This window comes from Myotis daubentonii, chromosome 4 (assembly GCF_963259705.1).
Source record: "Myotis daubentonii chromosome 4, mMyoDau2.1, whole genome shotgun sequence".
In the NCBI taxonomy this organism is placed as follows: Eukaryota; Metazoa; Chordata; class Mammalia; order Chiroptera; family Vespertilionidae; genus Myotis; species Myotis daubentonii.
The window spans coordinates 25,451,456-25,470,062 of NC_081843.1; the positions used below are offsets into that span (position 1 = coordinate 25,451,456).

General features: G+C 43.8%; 1 protein-coding gene across 9 annotated transcripts in view; it reads right to left on the bottom strand.

Annotated features, from left to right (window-relative positions):
* The window catches only part of MARF1 (meiosis regulator and mRNA stability factor 1), a 42,360-nt gene that overhangs the window by 7,374 nt on the left and 16,379 nt on the right, over positions 1-18,607 (bottom strand). For 7 of the 9 annotated variants that reach the window (XR_009452562.1, XM_059693257.1, XM_059693255.1 and 4 more), the window contains exons 11-22: positions 18,229-18,370; positions 17,363-17,541; positions 16,048-16,128; positions 12,633-12,869; positions 12,420-12,539; positions 11,574-11,749; positions 8,677-8,897; positions 8,166-8,308; positions 7,893-8,026; positions 6,920-7,122; positions 5,455-5,682; positions 2,029-2,259 (exon numbers count right to left, since the gene is read on the bottom strand). Coding sequence is in view for 8 of the 9 variants with exons in the window: in XM_059693257.1 (XP_059549240.1) it covers positions 2,029-2,259; positions 5,455-5,682; positions 6,920-7,122; positions 7,893-8,026; positions 8,166-8,308; positions 8,677-8,897; positions 11,574-11,749; positions 12,420-12,539; positions 12,633-12,869; positions 16,048-16,128; positions 17,363-17,541; positions 18,229-18,370 (2,095 nt within the window). In the remaining variant the exon portion in view is untranslated. Of the gene's footprint in view, positions 1-12; positions 375-2,028; positions 2,260-5,454; positions 5,683-6,919; positions 7,123-7,892; positions 8,027-8,165; positions 8,309-8,676; positions 8,898-11,573; positions 11,750-12,419; positions 12,540-12,632; positions 12,870-16,047; positions 16,129-17,362; positions 17,542-18,228; positions 18,371-18,607 lie in introns of those variants that run through there. The other 2 variants (XM_059693258.1, XM_059693261.1) reach the window with 2 other exon arrangements.

Below are 18,607 nucleotides of genomic sequence, written 5' to 3' on the forward strand. Positions count from 1 at the left end.
GAGAGGCTGCCCCCACCCCCAGAAGTGAGGGCCTCCAGCTGAGAGTGACAAGGTGTCAAGTCAACCTAAAAATGGAGCCAAAGAGGAGGAGGGATTTAGTCAAGGATCTCCTCCCAGAGAAAGCTGGAGCCTTGAGCAAACCCGAGGTCTATTTGCAAGTCCAAAAGGGCAGGGGTCTGGAGAAGCAGTGTGTCAGAAAGGAAGGAAAGTGGCAAACCTGGGGTCTCAAACAAAAAGGTTGGCATGAAGGTGGAAGGCAACCCCTTAGGCAGAGAGAGCTGTATCAGGCCTGGGGCCTGAGGCCACTAAAGCTCATCTCCCAAAGTGGTGTTCCAAAGAACTCGGTGGTGCAGGACGAGGATGTCAGCATTCTTCTAAAAAACAAAACCAACAAGGGAAAAATGGCCCAAAGCTCTTCTGTTTTGAAGTAAATTAAGCAAATTTCTTTACCATAAACCTTTTCAGAATCTTCAATGTGCACTGAGATTCTGCAGGAGAAGGGACATTTGCCAACCTCAGCTGGCCATGGAAAGCCTTTTGTCTTCAACATCCATTTACATTGCCCAGAACTGGTGTTCACATAACAGGTGATTAACAAGAGTTCAGAAAATGTTGAATTTGATTTTGTGACAGAAAGGCTGAGCTAGACAGTAGCTAAAGTGGTAGTTTTTATTCAGGAACTACTGCCACAGGGGAAGAGAAACAGCCTTAGTAGAACTGGACTCACTTCTGAATACAGTTGACCCTTAAACAACACAGGTTTGAACTGCATGGGTCCACTTACACGCAAATTTTTTTCACTGAATACCTGTACTGTTTTTGATCTGTGGTTGGGAGTCCACTAACGCAGAGGGCCAAGTGGATGCACTGATCCACGCCACTTTATACAGGAGACATCTGTGGATTTGGGAATCCGAGGGAGTCTGGGAACCAGCCCCCTGTGGATACCGAGGGACAATGGAAATCTTTGGGGAGTCAAACATTATACGTGATGTTCGACTGCGTGGGGGTGGTGCCCCAGTTCTCCATGATGTTTAAGGGTCAACTATCTAACAAAGAAAAATGGGGATTTATAGCCTAGGAAGGAGGGAGGCTGTTGGTGGATGGAAAATTCCTAACTGACATCCGAGGTTAAGGTCTAGTCTAAAACAGCGGTCACCAACCGGTGGTCCGCGGGCCACTGGTAGTCCGTGAGGTCCGAAAGGTTGGTGACCGCTGGTCTAGAAGGCTGCTCAGGGGAGCCTGAAGGAAGTTTGGACAAGGAGAAATTTTCTGTCAATACCTTTTAGTTATTTAATTATTGATCACATGGTTATATGAGAACAATGGTATGTTACTTTTGGATTTTATTGGTTAATATCCTATTTAGACTCACTTTCTTTTGAGTGACCATATTAGGCTTTTGGTATTCAAGTTTGGTATTTTGGCTTCATAAAATGAAATTGGGAGCTTTGCAACAAGTAGCCTAGAATACTTTTTAAGAAGTTCATTCTTTAAGGGTTAGTTAAAACCCAATTGTTAACCTATCTGGTCCTGCTGCCTTTTTCAGTGGCAAAATTTCAATGACATTTAAAGTCTCTTTTGTGGCAAATAGTCTGATTTTTAACTTCCAGTCAATTTTGATAAATTTTTCTAGGCCCTTATTCTCTAACAATTCTTCTAATCTTGGAAGTGCCATCCTTGAAAGGGTGCCTTGGGTGACCAGCCAGTCAATCTCCTTTTCTGACCTGTATCTGACTGGTAAGTCACCTGAAGTCACCATGTAATCGCTCTAATTCAGTGAGAGGTACAGTAGTAAAATCCAGCCTAATGCAGGACAAAAGTTCCCCAGTTCAAGAATCAGGAGGCCAGGGCTTTTGACCTGGCTTGACACTCATTTGGGCAGGTTGTCTCTGTTTGTTCAACTATGAAATGACCACTTGGTCCCTTTCAGCTCTAAACCCTCTAATCTAGACCACTAGGTAATCCAGAAATATCCAACTCAACAGTTTCATTACAATGGCCCTAAAAAACCATTAGCACTCATACCTCAACTAAGTAAGGCAGACTTTTCAGAAGTTCGGTCAGGGTCATGAACCCATATTCGAGGGGGTTGAGAAGAGTGTTGTGGGTAGCTTCATAATGTCTCTTGAGCTCATCAACAGAAAGAAAGGTGGCTCCTTCCCAGGACATCAACAATACCAGCAGCTGGGCAGTGAGAGAGCGCAGGGACTTGCGGTTGACCAGCTGGATCTGTTTGCCAGATTCCGTATCAGTAACCTGCGGAAAACAAGAATTTAAAATTATCCAAAGTCAGCTAGTTTCATTTCGCTAATGGGACCCATAAGGAAAAGTCTCTAAATTGTTCTCTTAAATTGAAGTAAAGACTGGGTTTGTTTTCAGCTTCTTTAGGACACTAGACCAACCCTTCTAGTGAAATTATTCTCTTCCTTCTTCCTTGTCCATAACCAGAAACTTCCATCAATATCACCCCCTCTTAGGACATTCTTTCCACTGCCCCCTAAGGGAAGGGGACAAGACTGGCCAGCTGGCATCCACTGGTCCAGCTTGTGAATTAAGGGTTGCTGTGCTGGGGTGGAGATGGTTAGACTGCAGGTGACACTCCACAGTGCTGCTCTGCTGACACCACTCAACCCACGTATATGTCCCAGGGGCTAGACTGGGAGGTGATAGAAGGCTTATTCGGACTACCAGGTCCACTCTAACTAAAAGGTCAGCTGCATTATTTTCGTCCATTGTTACTTGCCAAAAAGTTGGTATTTTCAGGACTGATTACGTGTCTAGGTCTCCATTCTTTCAGATTCTCAGGAAGGTAAAGGATTTCAGTTTTTAAGCACATTGGAGGGAAACCTCGCAAAAAAGACACAAGTTACCATATGGGGACCAAGAAACATGTGAAGAAATAAGCATTTAGTGACTGAGACCCACAGGTCCTGGGAAGGGGTGAACAAATCTGTGAATTGAGTCTTCAATGAAATTAAAATAGGCAGAGCTTCAGTATACATACTGCTTAGGCATTGGCAGGCAAACCAATATTACTACTACAGCTGTTTTCCCATTTTTTTCTGACTTTCCAGGTGATTTTTAGAGAGAGCGGAAGGGAGGGGAGGAGAGAGAAACATCGATGTGAGAGAGACACAAGCCCCAACTGGGCCTGGGGATGGAACCCCAAACCTAGGCATGTGCCCTTAACCAGGAATCAAACATGCGACCCTTCATTGTGTGGGCCGACCCTCTAACCACTGAAACACATCCACCAGGGCCTAGCTGGGGTTTGGATCCTCAGAGGCAGAGAGAGGTGGGTGGCACTTGATGAGACGTCCCAATACCAGTGTGTCTATGCTTCTGATGTTCACCTAGAGCCAAGGCAGGAGCTAGTAGGTGGATGCCCCACTCCATTTATCAAGATTATGGATTTGAGATTTACACTACACATTTCCTCTGCAGGTGTGAGGTTTAATCAATCATATTATATGACCAGGGCAGTCCAAGTCATATCTTAGATTCCCAGGCCATTACTACTACTCCAGCCTTTTAAGGGAAAAAACAAACCTGCTCCTTTAATGCTACTTAGATACATCCCCTGACTTGCAGCCCTGGCTACACATTAGAATCACACAGGCAGCTTATAAAAAATGCTAAGAGCACACTCGGGCTAATTACATTAAGAATCTCAGAGGCAGCGGTGAAATCCGGTCATTGGCATTTCCCAGAAGCTCCCCAGGGAATCGAGTGGAGCTAGGGTAGCCTTTCCCATCTGTCCCCGCCTCCACAGCCTAGCTTCCCAGTCATTTAACTTTGTCAAAGTCTGGTCACCATTGCTATCGTCCTGGGTGACTGAGCATCCCGGGAGCCTGTCCCACACCATGGCCTTTCAGTGCCTCTAATTTCTCATCTCCAATGACATCCTTCTACTTGATTCTACTCCAGACACCCATCCCCAGGGTCACACTTGGGTTACTGTCAGTGCCCACTTCCAAAGTAAGTCATTCAAACCTCCCATGCATCCTACATGCAAATGGGAGCCTAGAGCAGATGCTGGGTGGGAGAAGACAGAGATTCTCATCCTTCTGCAACTTCCCCAGCAATGACTCCTGTTTTCGCCTCTTTCATCCATGTTGGCACTGATGGGCCACTAATTAGCAGTCATGTCAATACTCTAAACTCCTCTGTCCATGCCTTTTTGTTGTACCCATCTGGCAAAGTCTCACCTTGAGCCCAACTATCTGCTATCCTGGAGCTGCACTGAGCAGCCCAGCCACAATTTTCACAGACTTCCAGAGAGTTCTCCATACTCCCAGCACCCCTGCTTGATTTCCTGGTCACTCTTCCACTTACCGCCATGACAATTCCAGACCTTCTCCATGCTCTCCCCTATCTAAGCAGTTGCTCTCACCTTCTACTTGACAGAAAAATAGCTCTTGGAAGATAACCCCCTTCTTTTCCTGGTGACAAACATCAAGTTTACCTGTATCTGCATCCACCCTACCTTGCTTTCCTCTTATCAAAATAAAAATATATCTTCACCGTCTCTCCTTCCACTGAATGACAACTCTCACAACTCCTGCCTCCTCACCCGTCACCCTTTCTCGCCTTTGTCTATTTATCTTCTCTCTCAAGTAGACCCTGTCAGTAGCTCTCGAACATGCTCACTTAGCTAGGTCCGTGGGTCACATTAGCCCTTGTGTCACTTGCCCTCTCAGTAGCATGCGACACCACAGGCCATTCCTTCTCCTTGGCCTTCAATGTTCCCCACTCCTAGCGCTCTTCCCACTCTCCCGCAGCTATGTCTGTCTTCAGGGCAGGTTTTCCCTTCTCTACCCGAGCACATAAAGAGATTCCTTCCAGGCCTGTGACTGGGGCTGCCGCCACTTGGTGTGTTTTCCTTTCCATTTCTTCCTCCCTATAGTGAGTTTCCTTGGTTCTGGGGTGGATGCAGCTTGAAAACTAGGGCTGGAGGCTCAGCTCAGTGCAGGGCAGGGAAGGGGAGGAAGGTACTCTCTCCAATCCAGCGTTACCAACAACAAAGGTAATTCTCAGATAGCTTGCTCCTACACCTATTCCTTAAGTGAGTCAGAATTTGGAAGGAGAAGAGATTTGTGATTACAGTCTTCCCCAAACAGAGATGAAGATCTGTTTAGACTGATCCAACTTCAGGCCAGCAGTGCTGAGACTGACACCACTGGGAATAAACACCCAGCAATAAAACAGTGAGCTCATCAGTTCAAGACGACATCACTTCGACAAGGCCACTTATAAACACACAAAGGCAAGTCCAAAACTAAACTGCCAAACCTAAGTCACCTTCTATTACCTCACAAGGTACTAACGACATACAAAGCAAGCTGTGAAGCACTAAGTAGTGCAACGTGTGCCTACAGAAATGCTAACGCACAGGTGAATGCCCCAAGGAAGATTATGCCACAAGTGCTATCCCATGAAAAAATCCGTTACCTTCACAACATGGCAGAGCTTCTGTGTTAAAGCTGAAACTGAGCTGACATCATAGTCTTGGAGACGAAACGTGTAACCAAAAGTCCTAGCGTATTCTGTGAGCAGATCTGACATCATAAGGCAGTTATCTTTTTGGGACCGAAGGAGTTTAACAAACTGGGCAGCTAGAGCTTTGAATCGTTCTACCTCCGTCAAAGCGAGGATTTTTTCTTCTCCACATTCCAAAACCTTGGAAAACACACAGGAGGAGGAAAGGAACACCAAAAAAGTTACGATTATTCATGGAATTAAATAGCCTGAAAATGTGTTAATAACTAAAAAGCACTTTCGTGTTCTATAATAAATATAGTTTTAGTTTTGCAAGATTAAAAAGTTCTGGAACTTGGTTGCACAACAATGTAAATATATTTAATACTAAAGGTCCAGTGCATGAAATGTGTGCACTGTGTGTGTGTGTGTGTGTGTGTGTGTCCCTCAGCCTGGCCTGCACCCTCTCACAGTCCCGGAGCCCTCGAGCCCTCGGGGGATGTCTGACTGATGGCTAAGCCGGCAGTCAGACATCCTTAGCGCCACCGCCACCACTGTTGCGCTCGCCAGCCGTGACCCCAGCTTCTGGCTGAGTGGCACTCCCCCTGTGGGAGTGCACTGATCATCAGAGGGTAGATCCTGCATTGAGCATCTGCCCCCTGGTGGTCAGTGTGCGTCATAGCGACTGGTTGTTCTGCCGTTTGGCCAATTTGCATATTAGCCTTTTATTATAAAGGATAACTGAACTGTACACTTAAAAATAGTTAAGTAGGTATAGGTAACGTGTATCTTTACCACAAAATTTTTTAACACGTTGTATGCGGGAAACGTATACGTTTTACGTTGACGGGAAGTAGAGCACAGGACACGTATTAATACATTTTTTACAGACTAGCAGAATGCGGGTAACGTATAAATACATAAACTAAAGTTATTGTAATTTTAACTGAACGTTGCCATTTGCGCAAAAAATTAGCAAAAATGGCCCACGCCACGCGCCACCTGTTAGCACACGATAAAAACTACCCGCAAACAATGTGTTAAAATGTAAGAAGCACTTTGAGGGTCGAAAATGGTAATATTAATAAAAGTCAACAAAAGTCTGGTTTAAGTTACCAATGACTTACCAGCTAAGCATTTGTATTGCTTTATGTACTCATCCCCATAAGAGATTTGAAAAGTATGGAGCTAATGAAAGTATATTCAACTTAAAAATTTAAAGTATTTAATCCTTTTTTCACTAAGCCTAACCCTTTTTGCAATAATTACCCTAACACAAGTTTGAGGAATAATTTATTTCTATATTGAAGGAAAAACCACAAACTAAATACTAATGAGCCAACAATATAGCTTCTCTGATAGAAATATTTCAAGTTTTGATTCTATTTTATAACTCCCTATTTCTCTGGGGGATGTGGGGAAGAACTTCTTCACTTACTTGTAGAATATTGGGTATGGCTTCAAAAAGTTCAAGTAGTTTGGTAAACCCATAATATGCGAGTTTGCACTGCCGGCCAAAGTGGTGATGGTAAGAGGGGATGAACTTATTAAAGGGCATCCGGAAATGGGGCTGGTGCCTCAGCAAATCAACCACATCCTGGGAGAACTGTTTTGTCCTTTCTATTTCATCCTGGGTACGTTCTTTAAAACAAACAAACACAAGTCACAACCTTCTTCTACCCATTTGTGCTTAATATTATTAATCCTATGCACAGATTACATTTATCTTTGCCTTCTAAACACACACAACCTAAAACAGACACTCCTCTCTCTTTGCAGATGGTTTTTAAACTCATTCAAGCACAAAACACCAGGAAGTCAGGCTATTATGTGTACAATGAAATACACATACACACAGATACACATCCATGTAGCTTCATCTTATAAACTAGAAATAATTTCTCTAGCCACCCACCCATCTCCCACCCTGACCCCATACTGAGCATGACACACTTGAAAAGGTAACCTAGGAAAGACTGGCATTACTGCCATAGCTGTGAAGTGCAATGATTTCATGGATACAGTGCTGTGCAGGAGCCCAGGTTAAGAAAAACACTGATGAATAATAGTGGGAGAACATGACCGTATGCAGATTTCTCTCTCTTATCTCCCAGACCTCAACAGTAAAACAAAACATTGATGTGAGTTTTCTTTCCTTTTCAAGTGTGCATAGCAAAGTAGCTCAGAGTTAGAGAGACAGGTGGATTCTAAAACACTAGCTTGGTTTTCTTTTCAACAAGTGGTCCCACCTACTCTGAAGAGCCTTGGATCCACTGCATAACCGCCGCTTACACACAGTACTTTCCATGGAATCTTGGGAACCATGGACAAGCGGGAGAAAGATGCATCTCTTCCATGATGCCATGTTAAAACAACCATTTAGATAGATCTCTTTCTTCTAGTCAACATACCTCTTTTGGGGATACAAATCACCATTTCATTATCTTGTTGGGACAGGCAGATGGTTGTGTCTGGAATCTCCGATACAATATCGATCAACTCACAGACACCATATTCGGTGACTTCCCAGTCCTTTGAGAAACACCTAGATTTTAACCATGGGAATAGGTAAACAATTACAATATGACTTGACAGAATAACTCCTATAAGTTTTCCAAAAGAATGCTTCAAAAAAGTGTTTTAAAATATTTGCTTTCATTTTTTAAAAATTCTCATCAACTCACCAATGATAAGCCTGAGAGAATTCTCTCACAACAACCTGTTTGCTGGCCTGGGACTTGAGAAGTTTTAGTAAATCCTGAGTAAAGCGCTTCACCTGGGCCCTGTGTGTAAGGGTCAACAAACGTTTGGAGCCCATTCCGAGAATCTGCAAATCAAGACCTGGATTACTGATACTTATACTTATAAAGCCCATGTTCACAGCAGTTCCCATGTAACAGTGAACACTTTTGGAGAGATATGTGCTGGGAGGAAGGCCAGTCCATAGAAATTAGAAGGAAAATAACCCTCAGTGCTCTAAGGACTTTAAGTTGGAAGCTCGTAGCTTTCTAAAAACTTAAGCCACCCTGTGTATGTTTTCTGCACTCTAAAGAAAGCCTATACAAGATGTTTTGCTCTGGACTGACTTCTTAGGAATTAATCAGGATACCAGCTATACTGGTTCTTTGGCTGAGGTAGCCAAAGTCATGGAGAAATATCCCCATCTTTAACAAATAATCCCTTAGCATTCCTTACCTGCAACACATGAGGCACTGCTTCTAATAATTCAATCAGCTTGGAATATCCATAGTCTGACACCCGGCATTGCTTTGCAAAATGGTGGTGATAGGATGGGATGAAATTACTAATTCGCATAATACAGGATGGTTGGCTCTTCAGTAAGTCAATCACTTCTCTACTGAACTGGATCAGCTGGGGGTTACCTACAGGACTTTTAGACCGCAAAAGCCAAGGGTCTAGATAGTGGGGAGAAAAAAAGAACATACATTAAGACATGAAGCATGACTTCATCAGCTGGAAGAGGTAGGTAACTAACTAACTTTGGATTCCCTTGCTTGAGCTCAGTCATGACCAAGCAAATGAGACGAACTAGCTGCTTGCTTTACCTCACAGTTTCTACACCCAAGTGCGAAATAATTAACAGGCCAGCCTAACTTATTTATGGGCTGGCAAAGGCTTCCCAATACTTCTAGAAGTCAAGTTGCCAAAACAAAGAATAGTTCACCAGTGTTAACTTAAAGCGTAAGTGAAAATACAAAAGAAGTTTCTAGTTTATAAGGTGGTTGTATTTCAAAGATCCAATTGTAATTTGGTCACATGGAACATACTTTCCCACAGGAACACAGTTATAAATGGTCATCAAGCAGGTAGCCCAGAAGAGCCTAATCTATATATATATCTATATATATATCAACACTAATAAAAGAGAAAAATGGTAATTGGCGTACGAGCTACCCTTTTCATTGGCTAATCAGGGCTATATGCAAATTAACTGCCAACTGAGATTGGCAGTTAACTGCCAACAAGATGGCGGTTAATTTGCATATGTAGGCACAATGCAGGGAGGCGAAAGGGAAAGCAGGAAGAAGCCCCCTGCCACTGACAGTGATTGGAAACCCAGGGGGGAGCTAAGAGCTGGGGGGCAGGGCAAAGCCATGATCGGAGAATCAGGTGCCTTTTCCGCCCTGGCCAGTGATAGCAGGAAGTAGAGGTGGAGCCAGCGATGGGAGCTGGGCACGGTCGAAGCTGGCAGTCCCAGGAGCTAGGGGTCCCTTGCCTGGGCCTAAAGCGGAGCCCACGATCGCGGGGCCGCTGCAGCTGCGGGTCCCCACTGCCCGAGCCGGACACCTAGGCCAGAGGCGTTAGGCCTGGGCAGGGGCGGAGCCTGCAACCGCGGGGAGCTGGGGGTCCCCTGCCCAGGCCTGACACCTCTGCCGGAGGCCTCAGGCCTGGTCAAGGGGCCGATCCGGTGATTGGTGATCGGAGGGTGATGAGGCATCAGGCCTGGGTGGGGGGTGGAGCAAGCGATCAGAGGGAGATGGAGGTCCCCTGCCCAGGCATGATTCCTGGGCCAGAGGCCTCAGGCCTGGGCGGGGGCCAGAGCCAGTGATCGAGGGGAGATGGGAGTCCCCTGTCCAAGCCTGACACCTCTGGCGGAGGCGTCAGGCCTGGGCAAGGGGCCGATCAGGCGATCGGAGGGTGATGGGGGTCTATGCCTCTGGCTGAGGCATCAGGCCTGGGCAAGGGGCAGAGCCAGCAATCGGAGGGGTCTGGGGGTCCCCTGCCCAGGCCTGATGCCTGGGCCAGAGGCATCAGGCCTGGGCTGGGGGCAGAACCAGTGATGGGGGGAAATGAGGGTCCCCTGCCTGGGCAAGGGGCCGATCCTGCGATTGGAGGGTGATGGGGGTCAACGCCTGAGAGCTCCCAGTATGAGAGAGGGGGCAGGCTGGGCTGAGGGACACTCCCCCCCCCGCCCCACACCCAGTGCACGAATTTTGTGCACCGGGCCCCTAGTATCTATATAAAAGCCCAGCAACCGAACAGAGGAACGACCAGAATGATCAGTCAACCAGTCGCTATGGCATGCACTGACCACCGGGGGCAGGTTCTCAACACAGGAGCTGTCCCCTGGTGGTGGGTGTGCTCCCACAGTGGGAGTGCCTCTCGGCTGACTGGGATGTGCAGCGCTCCCAGAGCAGGAGCAGCCACTCAGAGGGCAGGTCCACAGCTGCTCAGCTGACTGGGATGAGCGGCTGCTCCTGCAATGGGCTGATCCCCACAGGCCACGCCCCCCCCACCAGTGCATGAATCTGTGCACTGGGCCTCTACTTAATGCATAAAGAAGCTGAGAATATTGCCCAAGAAACCATGGAAAGCAAGAATGTAAAACTAGCATGATATAAAACTGAGAAACTGGTTTTTGCACTTATTTTGAATGTTCATGGAAGTGAGAAGTTTTCACAGTATAACATATGGAACCCAGAGTGGTCTAGGACTGAGGTGAAAGGCAGGAGGTGGGTAAAAAGCTTTGGTATAGAGCTCCTTGGTTACCCATACCTTTCTCCATAAGGGCAGGGGAGGGCAGGGGAGAAAAGGAGGAAGTACTGAGGGCCACAGAGAAGGAAGTGGAGGTATAAAGGCAACAACTTAGTGTTCACAGGTAGCAGGATTAGACACCTGCAACTCAGGGAATGTCCAGAACTCAGAAACACACCCAAATCTAGGTCCAAATGCCCTGGTCCTTTAAAGTTAAATCTGTTTTCACATTTATCAAAGTCAGAAATGTCAAGCTAAACTAATTTCAAAGGTAAATCTGCATTCAGAGGTATTTCCTTCAAATATTTGAAATTATTTTTAAAAGGACAAGTCAATTGACAAGTTGAAAAGCTCCCCAAATTAGGTAGGTAAGTAGATTTGTTACTGTGGAATTTGGGTTTTAAATTTTTAACATAATTTATGCTGGTACTTTCAAAAAATTTAGTTCTGCCAAACCTTTGCACTTTACTAGTAGAGAGCCCTTTTATGAAAGATCAAAGGAGATACCCGGGGTCCTTTACATTTGTTTAAGATAAAAGCCAATAGTCTTCTCTCGCTACAGATAGGGCTCAGAGGACCAAACACCCGACACCTACCTGTGTTTGGAGGCGGGGGCTTGTTGTGAATCCATTTCACTACCTTGATGCCATTCTGTGCAGTGGCAATGTTTACACCTGGAACACAGGTGATGAGGTGTTCTAAGGGAACAGCCCCTCGGTTTTCTGGCAATACTTCTAGTTCACCAAACTCTGCAGCATAACAATCTGGAAAGCTGAAAAAAAAGGGCCAATTAATATCATGGAAAAGTAAAGCACCCTCTAAACAGAAGACTTTATTTTAATGTATCCATTAATAAATAATTTAAATGCCCACAATCTGGGTTTGGAGTTAAAATTAAGGTCACTGGGAGTCAATCATGGTGGAACTGACCTCTTTGATGCATTCTGATGGTAACAGAAATTCCTGAACAGTTTTCCAGCAGAGGGGGTTACAAATAAGGCAACTGGATTCCAAGTCAGTTATTCATTTGCTTTAATGTACTACAGGCCTTAAGGCAACTTAGTCCTGCGCTGACCCATGTTGTTCACCAGATGACCATGGTGTGGTTAAATGAACTTATGAAGAATACTTTTACCTCTCAAATTTTGAAATCTATAACTGTTTGAGCTTATGTGTACCCTCATAGCGCTTGTGCATACTTCTATTATAGCATTTATAATCATCTCTTCTCTGTAGAAAGGAAACTACCCTACTCATTTTTCCAAAATTCAGCACAAACATTTTCTTGTTGAAACACTGAGTGAATGGACCCATTTCAGATATATTTTAACTGACTATGAGGCTAAGGACACTTTCTTGGGGAGAGGTGTGGACAGAGAGAGAGATTTTCTATAAAGAGAACTAAGGTATCCCGTCACAATGGTTTTGACATGTTTGTTCACCTTAATAAAGGCACAGTGCCCTCGTGTGTCTGCAGAAGACTATGAACCTGGGGCCCAAACGTCTTCAAAGAGAGAATCACAAAAGGAATCTGGTAACAGTCTGGATCAAATTCGTGTTCACTGCAGAAAACAAAACAGTAGCAAGGTAATTGTAAGAGATATTCCATGACCTTATACAAAAGGATTATTTCTGAAGGGAAATGGATGTTATACCTGAAATCCTTATTGGAACAATGCTGTCTGCAGACAGGCTCATGATACTCTAACTCTTCAAATATAATTGGACTGCCGTTTGTTGAGGAGCCGTCATGGGACTGGGAAGACCCCAAGGGACTCTGTCGAGCTTGGCTGCTGGGTAAAAGACACACCAGTCTTCCATTCCCATGTTCACGGATGGCAACTGTGTCTGTTAATTTATATAAATCTGACACATTCAACTTGTGTCCAAACCTAAAAGCAAGGAAAAAGAGATGCTGACTTAGAACGTCTTTCACTGATTATACAAAACACCTGTCCTGTTTAAGCAAAGGGCTACAACCAAGAATAGTGCCTGTCTCTTCAAAAGTAAAACTGGAATAATTCTACTATAAATTCATTCCCTATTGAACCAGTGATGCTTGGCATTCCTTTGAGTCATCTCAGCTCATTGCTCAGTATGATTATATCATTTGGTGGCTAGCCCCCAACCCTCATGCAGTTTCTGTAAATGCCTCACCTAATTTTCTGAAATGGAAAGCTATCTGATACAACCTCTTTCAACTTGGCTCCCCTTCACTTCAAATCCCTCTATATTACCTCACCATCTTTGCTCTGCTCCACCAGAAGATGTATACGCCTTTCCAGCTACCGCCTTGCCTTACCTATGCCTCAACCTAATGACTCATACTTCCTCTGAGACTGGACCCCTCAACTCCTCCCCCTGACATGTGTCTTTCATACTTGGAGCTTAAATGCAGACTCTGAATCAGGGCAGGTAGATTTGAGCTCATATCCTGACTCAAGCTGTATGACCATAGTCAAGTTACACAACCACTCCGGAACTCTGTTTTCCCATATGTAAAATAAGTGACAATACCTACCTCACAGTATTGATATGAGGATAAAATGTGATTCTGTTTGAGAGCTTGCACATAGTAAGTGTTCATTAAACGACAGCTGCTCCAATGGTTTCTTCCCAGTTCCCTACACAGATGCTCATATTTCCCCTCCACCAAAGCCAGTCTCATAACTTCATCCCCTCACTCCTATTGTTCTGCTCCTGTAGAAGCACATTCTCCGGCTCTCACTCTATCTCACACGCTCCTGTCTTCCCAATAATGAAGACAGCTGGCCTCTCTGGATTTGCTTCTCCTGTTACACCATCCAGTCTGCCAACTGTTCCCTCCAGGATTTTATCCACAGAATGCTTCAGAGATGTCTCTCACGTCACCAGTGGCCTCCTTCTCTTCCCCAAACCTCACACCACTGCCTCAGTGCCCTCAATGTTGCAAGCCACCCCTACCTCCTGGTAACACTCTCACCTCTGAGTTCTCCTCCACTTCCTGTCCTTAGTGGCCTTTCTCCCAGTTATGCCCTTCTGTTTCTCCTCCCTCTTCTCTAGTTTTATATGCTCCCATGTCTTTCATGATCACCTTTAGGCAAATAATTGTCCTTTCTGGAAGACAACTTCTTTCCCAAGGGATCCTCCAAATGTGCAGAGGATGAATCAAACTCTTGACCAGATATTCCAATAGCTCCCTAAAACTTGTATGTCCAAAACCAAGATCAAAAACTTGTACCTCCTGAACATGTTTTATTTCCCTATTTCCAGTTTAACTATACAACCATCCTCCCAGCCATCCAGTGCAGAAAAACCTCAGAATCAAATTGACCTCTACTTTTTACCTTGCCTGCTATTTAAAACTAGTTACCAAGTCCTGTCTTACTGACAATTGAAACTACTGTGGTATCTGGTTCCTTCTGTTCCAACAGCATCTGCTCAGAACTGGGACTGCTGCAGCACTCTCCCCTCTTCGTCTCCATCCCTCTCCTGTTCATTTCATCTTAGACATGACTGTCACCAGAAGAGTCTGCCTGGAGCATGGTTCCTGCTACCACACCTCTCCCCTCACCTCACTCCTCCAGTACTCCAGGGTTCCCATTATCCACATAAACGGTCAAGTTCCTGTTCTTTCCATCCTCTGTATCCTCAAAACATTTTCCTTTTAATGTCATTTTTTTTGATTCTATGTAATAATGTGTGTTTTTCCTTTCCTTCCAGACATAAGCTCCTCAAGGACAAAGGCTATGTCTTCCCAGCTCAGCACTGTCCACAGAGCCTCAGCCTTTCACTCCACTGATATTTGTTGAGCATCTATTATGTGCTGGGTATCAAAGATACCTTGTTGGGTCAGATTTTGCCCTTGTCGTCCTGGAGCGTACAGTCTAGAAGATGCTCAAAATTGTTCACTCAATAAATAATAAAACTGACCAGTTAAAAAAAAAAAAAGTACTGTTTTGGGCAATGAGATTAAATTTGCTAAAAGTAAAAAAATTTTTAAAAATGCATGTTAAGCCCTGGTTGGGTGGCTCAACTAATTGGAGTGTCAGCCTGTATACCAAAAGGTTGTGGGTTCAATTCCCGGTCAGGGCACATACCTACGTTGCAGGTTTAACTCCCCAGTCAGGAGTGTACCAGAGGCAACCCTCAATGTTTCTCTCCCACATCTATGATGTCTGTCTGTCTCTCTCTTAAAAAACACACACAAAAACAATAAAAACATATCCTCTAGCACAGCTAGTGTGGCTCAGTGTTTGAGCATCAACCTATGAACCAGGAGGTCAGGGTTTGATTCCCAGTCAGGGCATATGCCCGGATTGTGGGCTCAATCCCCAGTGTGGGTTGTGCAGGAAGCAGCCAATCAATGATTCTCTCTCATCACTAATATTTCTATGCCCCTCTCCCTCACCCTTCCTTTATGAAATCAATAAAAATATATTTTTAAAAAACAACAAAAGAAAACATATCCTCCAGTGAGGATAAAAAAAAAAAAAGTATGTTAAAATCAAGAAAGAAGGCAGGGGAGAGTGGTGGGAAGAGATCAACCAATGAACTTGTATGCATATATGCATAACCCATGGACATAGACCAACCGTGGGCAAACTACGGCCCGCGGGCCGAATCCGGCCCGTTTGAAATGAATAAAACTATTGAAAAAAAAGACCGTACCCTTTTACGTAATGATGTTTACTTTGAATTTATATTAGTTCACACAAACACTCCATCCATGCTTTTGTTCCGGCCCTCCGGTCCAGTTTAAGAACCCATTGTGGCCCTCGAGTCAAAAAGTTTGCCCACCCCTGACATAGACAAATGGATGGTGAAGGCCTGGGGGTGGGGGAAGGAAGGGAACGGGCTGGAAGAGGTTTATGGGGGGGGTGGGGGGGGAGGAGGACCTGTGTAATACTGTCAACAATAAAGATTTTAAAAAAATCAAAATGTGAATTTGAACATCACTCTCTTTGTCTCATTTCCTCCATCAGGCTGCAAGTTCCATAAGAGTTTTATCCCAATCACCAATCAATATTGGAATTCTGGAAGTCATGAATCAGTATGAATTACATCAATGAAAAAATAAACCTAACTTACTTTTTTTCATAGATATCTGTAAATTTTAAAAGAGGCAGACAACAGGCAGGAGCGTCCTGAAGAATAGACATGGTTTCTCCACTGTAAGACAAAATCTTAATCATTAGAGAATAAATGCTGTTGGAAATCAACAGATGATTTCTAAGTAGTACTTTAAAATTGATTAACATAATGCATATACAAAATAAATTTACCAGTTTCTGGTATATCAGAATTTATTTTCCAAAAAAATCTGAGGAAAGGATTTTAGGGACAAGGCAATTAAAAAATATTAAGTCACACTGGGATTTTCCTCTGACTCAAGCATAAGGCTTTCTACCTGTGTATCAGAAAGACCCTGACTACTCAGTAAGACAAGCACCTTGTTAATTCAGAGCAAAAGGCAGAATAGCTTGAAAGTCTCCTGCTACACTGTGGTTCATATGTTAGAAATATGGGAGTAGAATTCCTGTAGTTAAAGATACAATTGAGTATGATATCATTTCAAATATGGTTTTAAAAAACAAAAAGGCACCAAAAATACTCAAAGGGAAAACAAAAGCCAAACTGTTAAGAGTGAATGGCTTTGAGCCATAGGATTATGGATGATCCCTCCCACCCCCCTTTGCTTCTTCTGTTTCTGAACTTCCCAAATTTTCTTCCATGAGTATTATTTTTATTCTTGGGAGGGAGAAGGGAAAGAGAAACAATTTACAATAATGAAGTGTATATCATAGAAAAGACCTTGACTCCAAACAGATATTCAGGAGTGAGTCCTGTTTTACTATACTCCAAACAGTGAGAGCCAAAGAAGAATCAAAGCTTATTCTCAATAAAACCATCACCACATTCCTAAGATTAATATAGTAGTAATGAGAATTACAGGGCTGGGTGTCTATTTAACATTATGGATATATCTGCAGTTGAGAGCTTGTAGATCTACCCTCTACAGACTAATCCACCTTCTACTAAGATTTGAAAAATAATATTTCACTTTCCAGGCTCATAAACTTTTATTGTCAAGGTCTACTATTTTTAGAAGCTGTCTGGATATGTGGCGTATCATTTCACTTTTAAGTGCCTGCCAAATTTAGGTGTGCTTCACTTTTGGTTAATGACTTGAACAAGAGTCAAATTATTCTGTCTAGCTTATTTCTAATTTATCTTTTCTAATTTCTAGTTTACTTCTAACTCTATCAATTTAGAATAAGCATTACTGCATATGTAATTACCACAACAGTTTGGGATTGTGCTAAAATCTATTTTTATTATTTATAAAATTATTTCAGGGCCAAAATGTTATTTCCTGAAGTAAATGGCTTGTTTGGGTTTTTACCTCAGTAAAGAGAGTGATTTATTAGCAGCTCCTGTGGCAAGTGAGACCAGGATCTTCTTACTGCCAATTTTGTATCTGTGGAGGGTATTCACCGCACTGATTGCTTCTTGTAAGTTTTCCATTTGAACAACAGCCCTGAGCTGATAATCTGTGTGGGGGCTGAGCTCCACACTCTTCACCTAGAGCAGTGAGAAAGACAACAGATGCTATGTCTTCTGATTTAAACATCGAAGGTGAATCATTAAGGGACATGTTTGTGGACTTCAGTGAAGTGAGGAAACTTGTCTATATTCTGCACTTCAGCCAACTAGAACCTAAGTGACCCAAGGTCAGGGACGTGACACTGGTCTGGCCTGCCTGTGTGCTCTGGCACGCACAGCTCTCTGATGCAGGCTCAGAGGCCAACACGGGCAAGAGGTGTTTAGGAGTCTTCTCTCGGCCCTGCAAAAACCTGGGGCATAGCCATTTTAAGAACTAGGAAAAGGTGTGTAATTTTAGCACACTCCACCTAAAAACTGAATCAGATACAGTAAAATATTACCAAAAACAGCCAACATTATTTTAGAATCCTATTTCTAGATTTTAGCAGCCAGAGCCAACTAAAACCCATCAATGTTTTATTTCCTAAAGTGCTATTTTAAATCCCTGCCCATGACCACAAATGCTTCTCTGCTAGGCTTCTTGCTCTCTGGGGCTGGGTCCTAAAAACTGGATGGATGGCACCACTGAGAGCAGACGAAGGAAGGAGCTCGGGCTTGTTCGGTAACACGTATCCTGGCTGTGGTTATGAGTGCTGAATTAAGTTATCTCAATTTGAAATGTCAGCAAAGGGTAAGACAAAGGCAAGAACAAGAGTGAGAGATTACCTTGCCATGCCTAGAAAATGCTTCCTGTATGAGCTGCTGCAGCTCCTTCCGGGATACTCTGTAGTCTATGTTACTGATCTGGATATCAGCACCATTTGCAAATGGGTCTGGGCAGTCGGCACCAATGCTTGAATTTGCAACACTGAAAGCAAGAGGGGACACTCTGTTTAAAAGGGCTGGAGACATGCTCCTGCTTACGACATACACAGTGAGATTATTTTTTAAAGATGGCATTCTATTTAGTTTGTATCATTTAGGCTTTCTTTGAAACTATATATAGACAGAGCTTGCCACAATGCAATTTGGTTTTCAAATGTGTTTTTGTCTTCCACATATATTGTCAAAAGTACTACCTGTTGACCCCATATTAATAACCAGT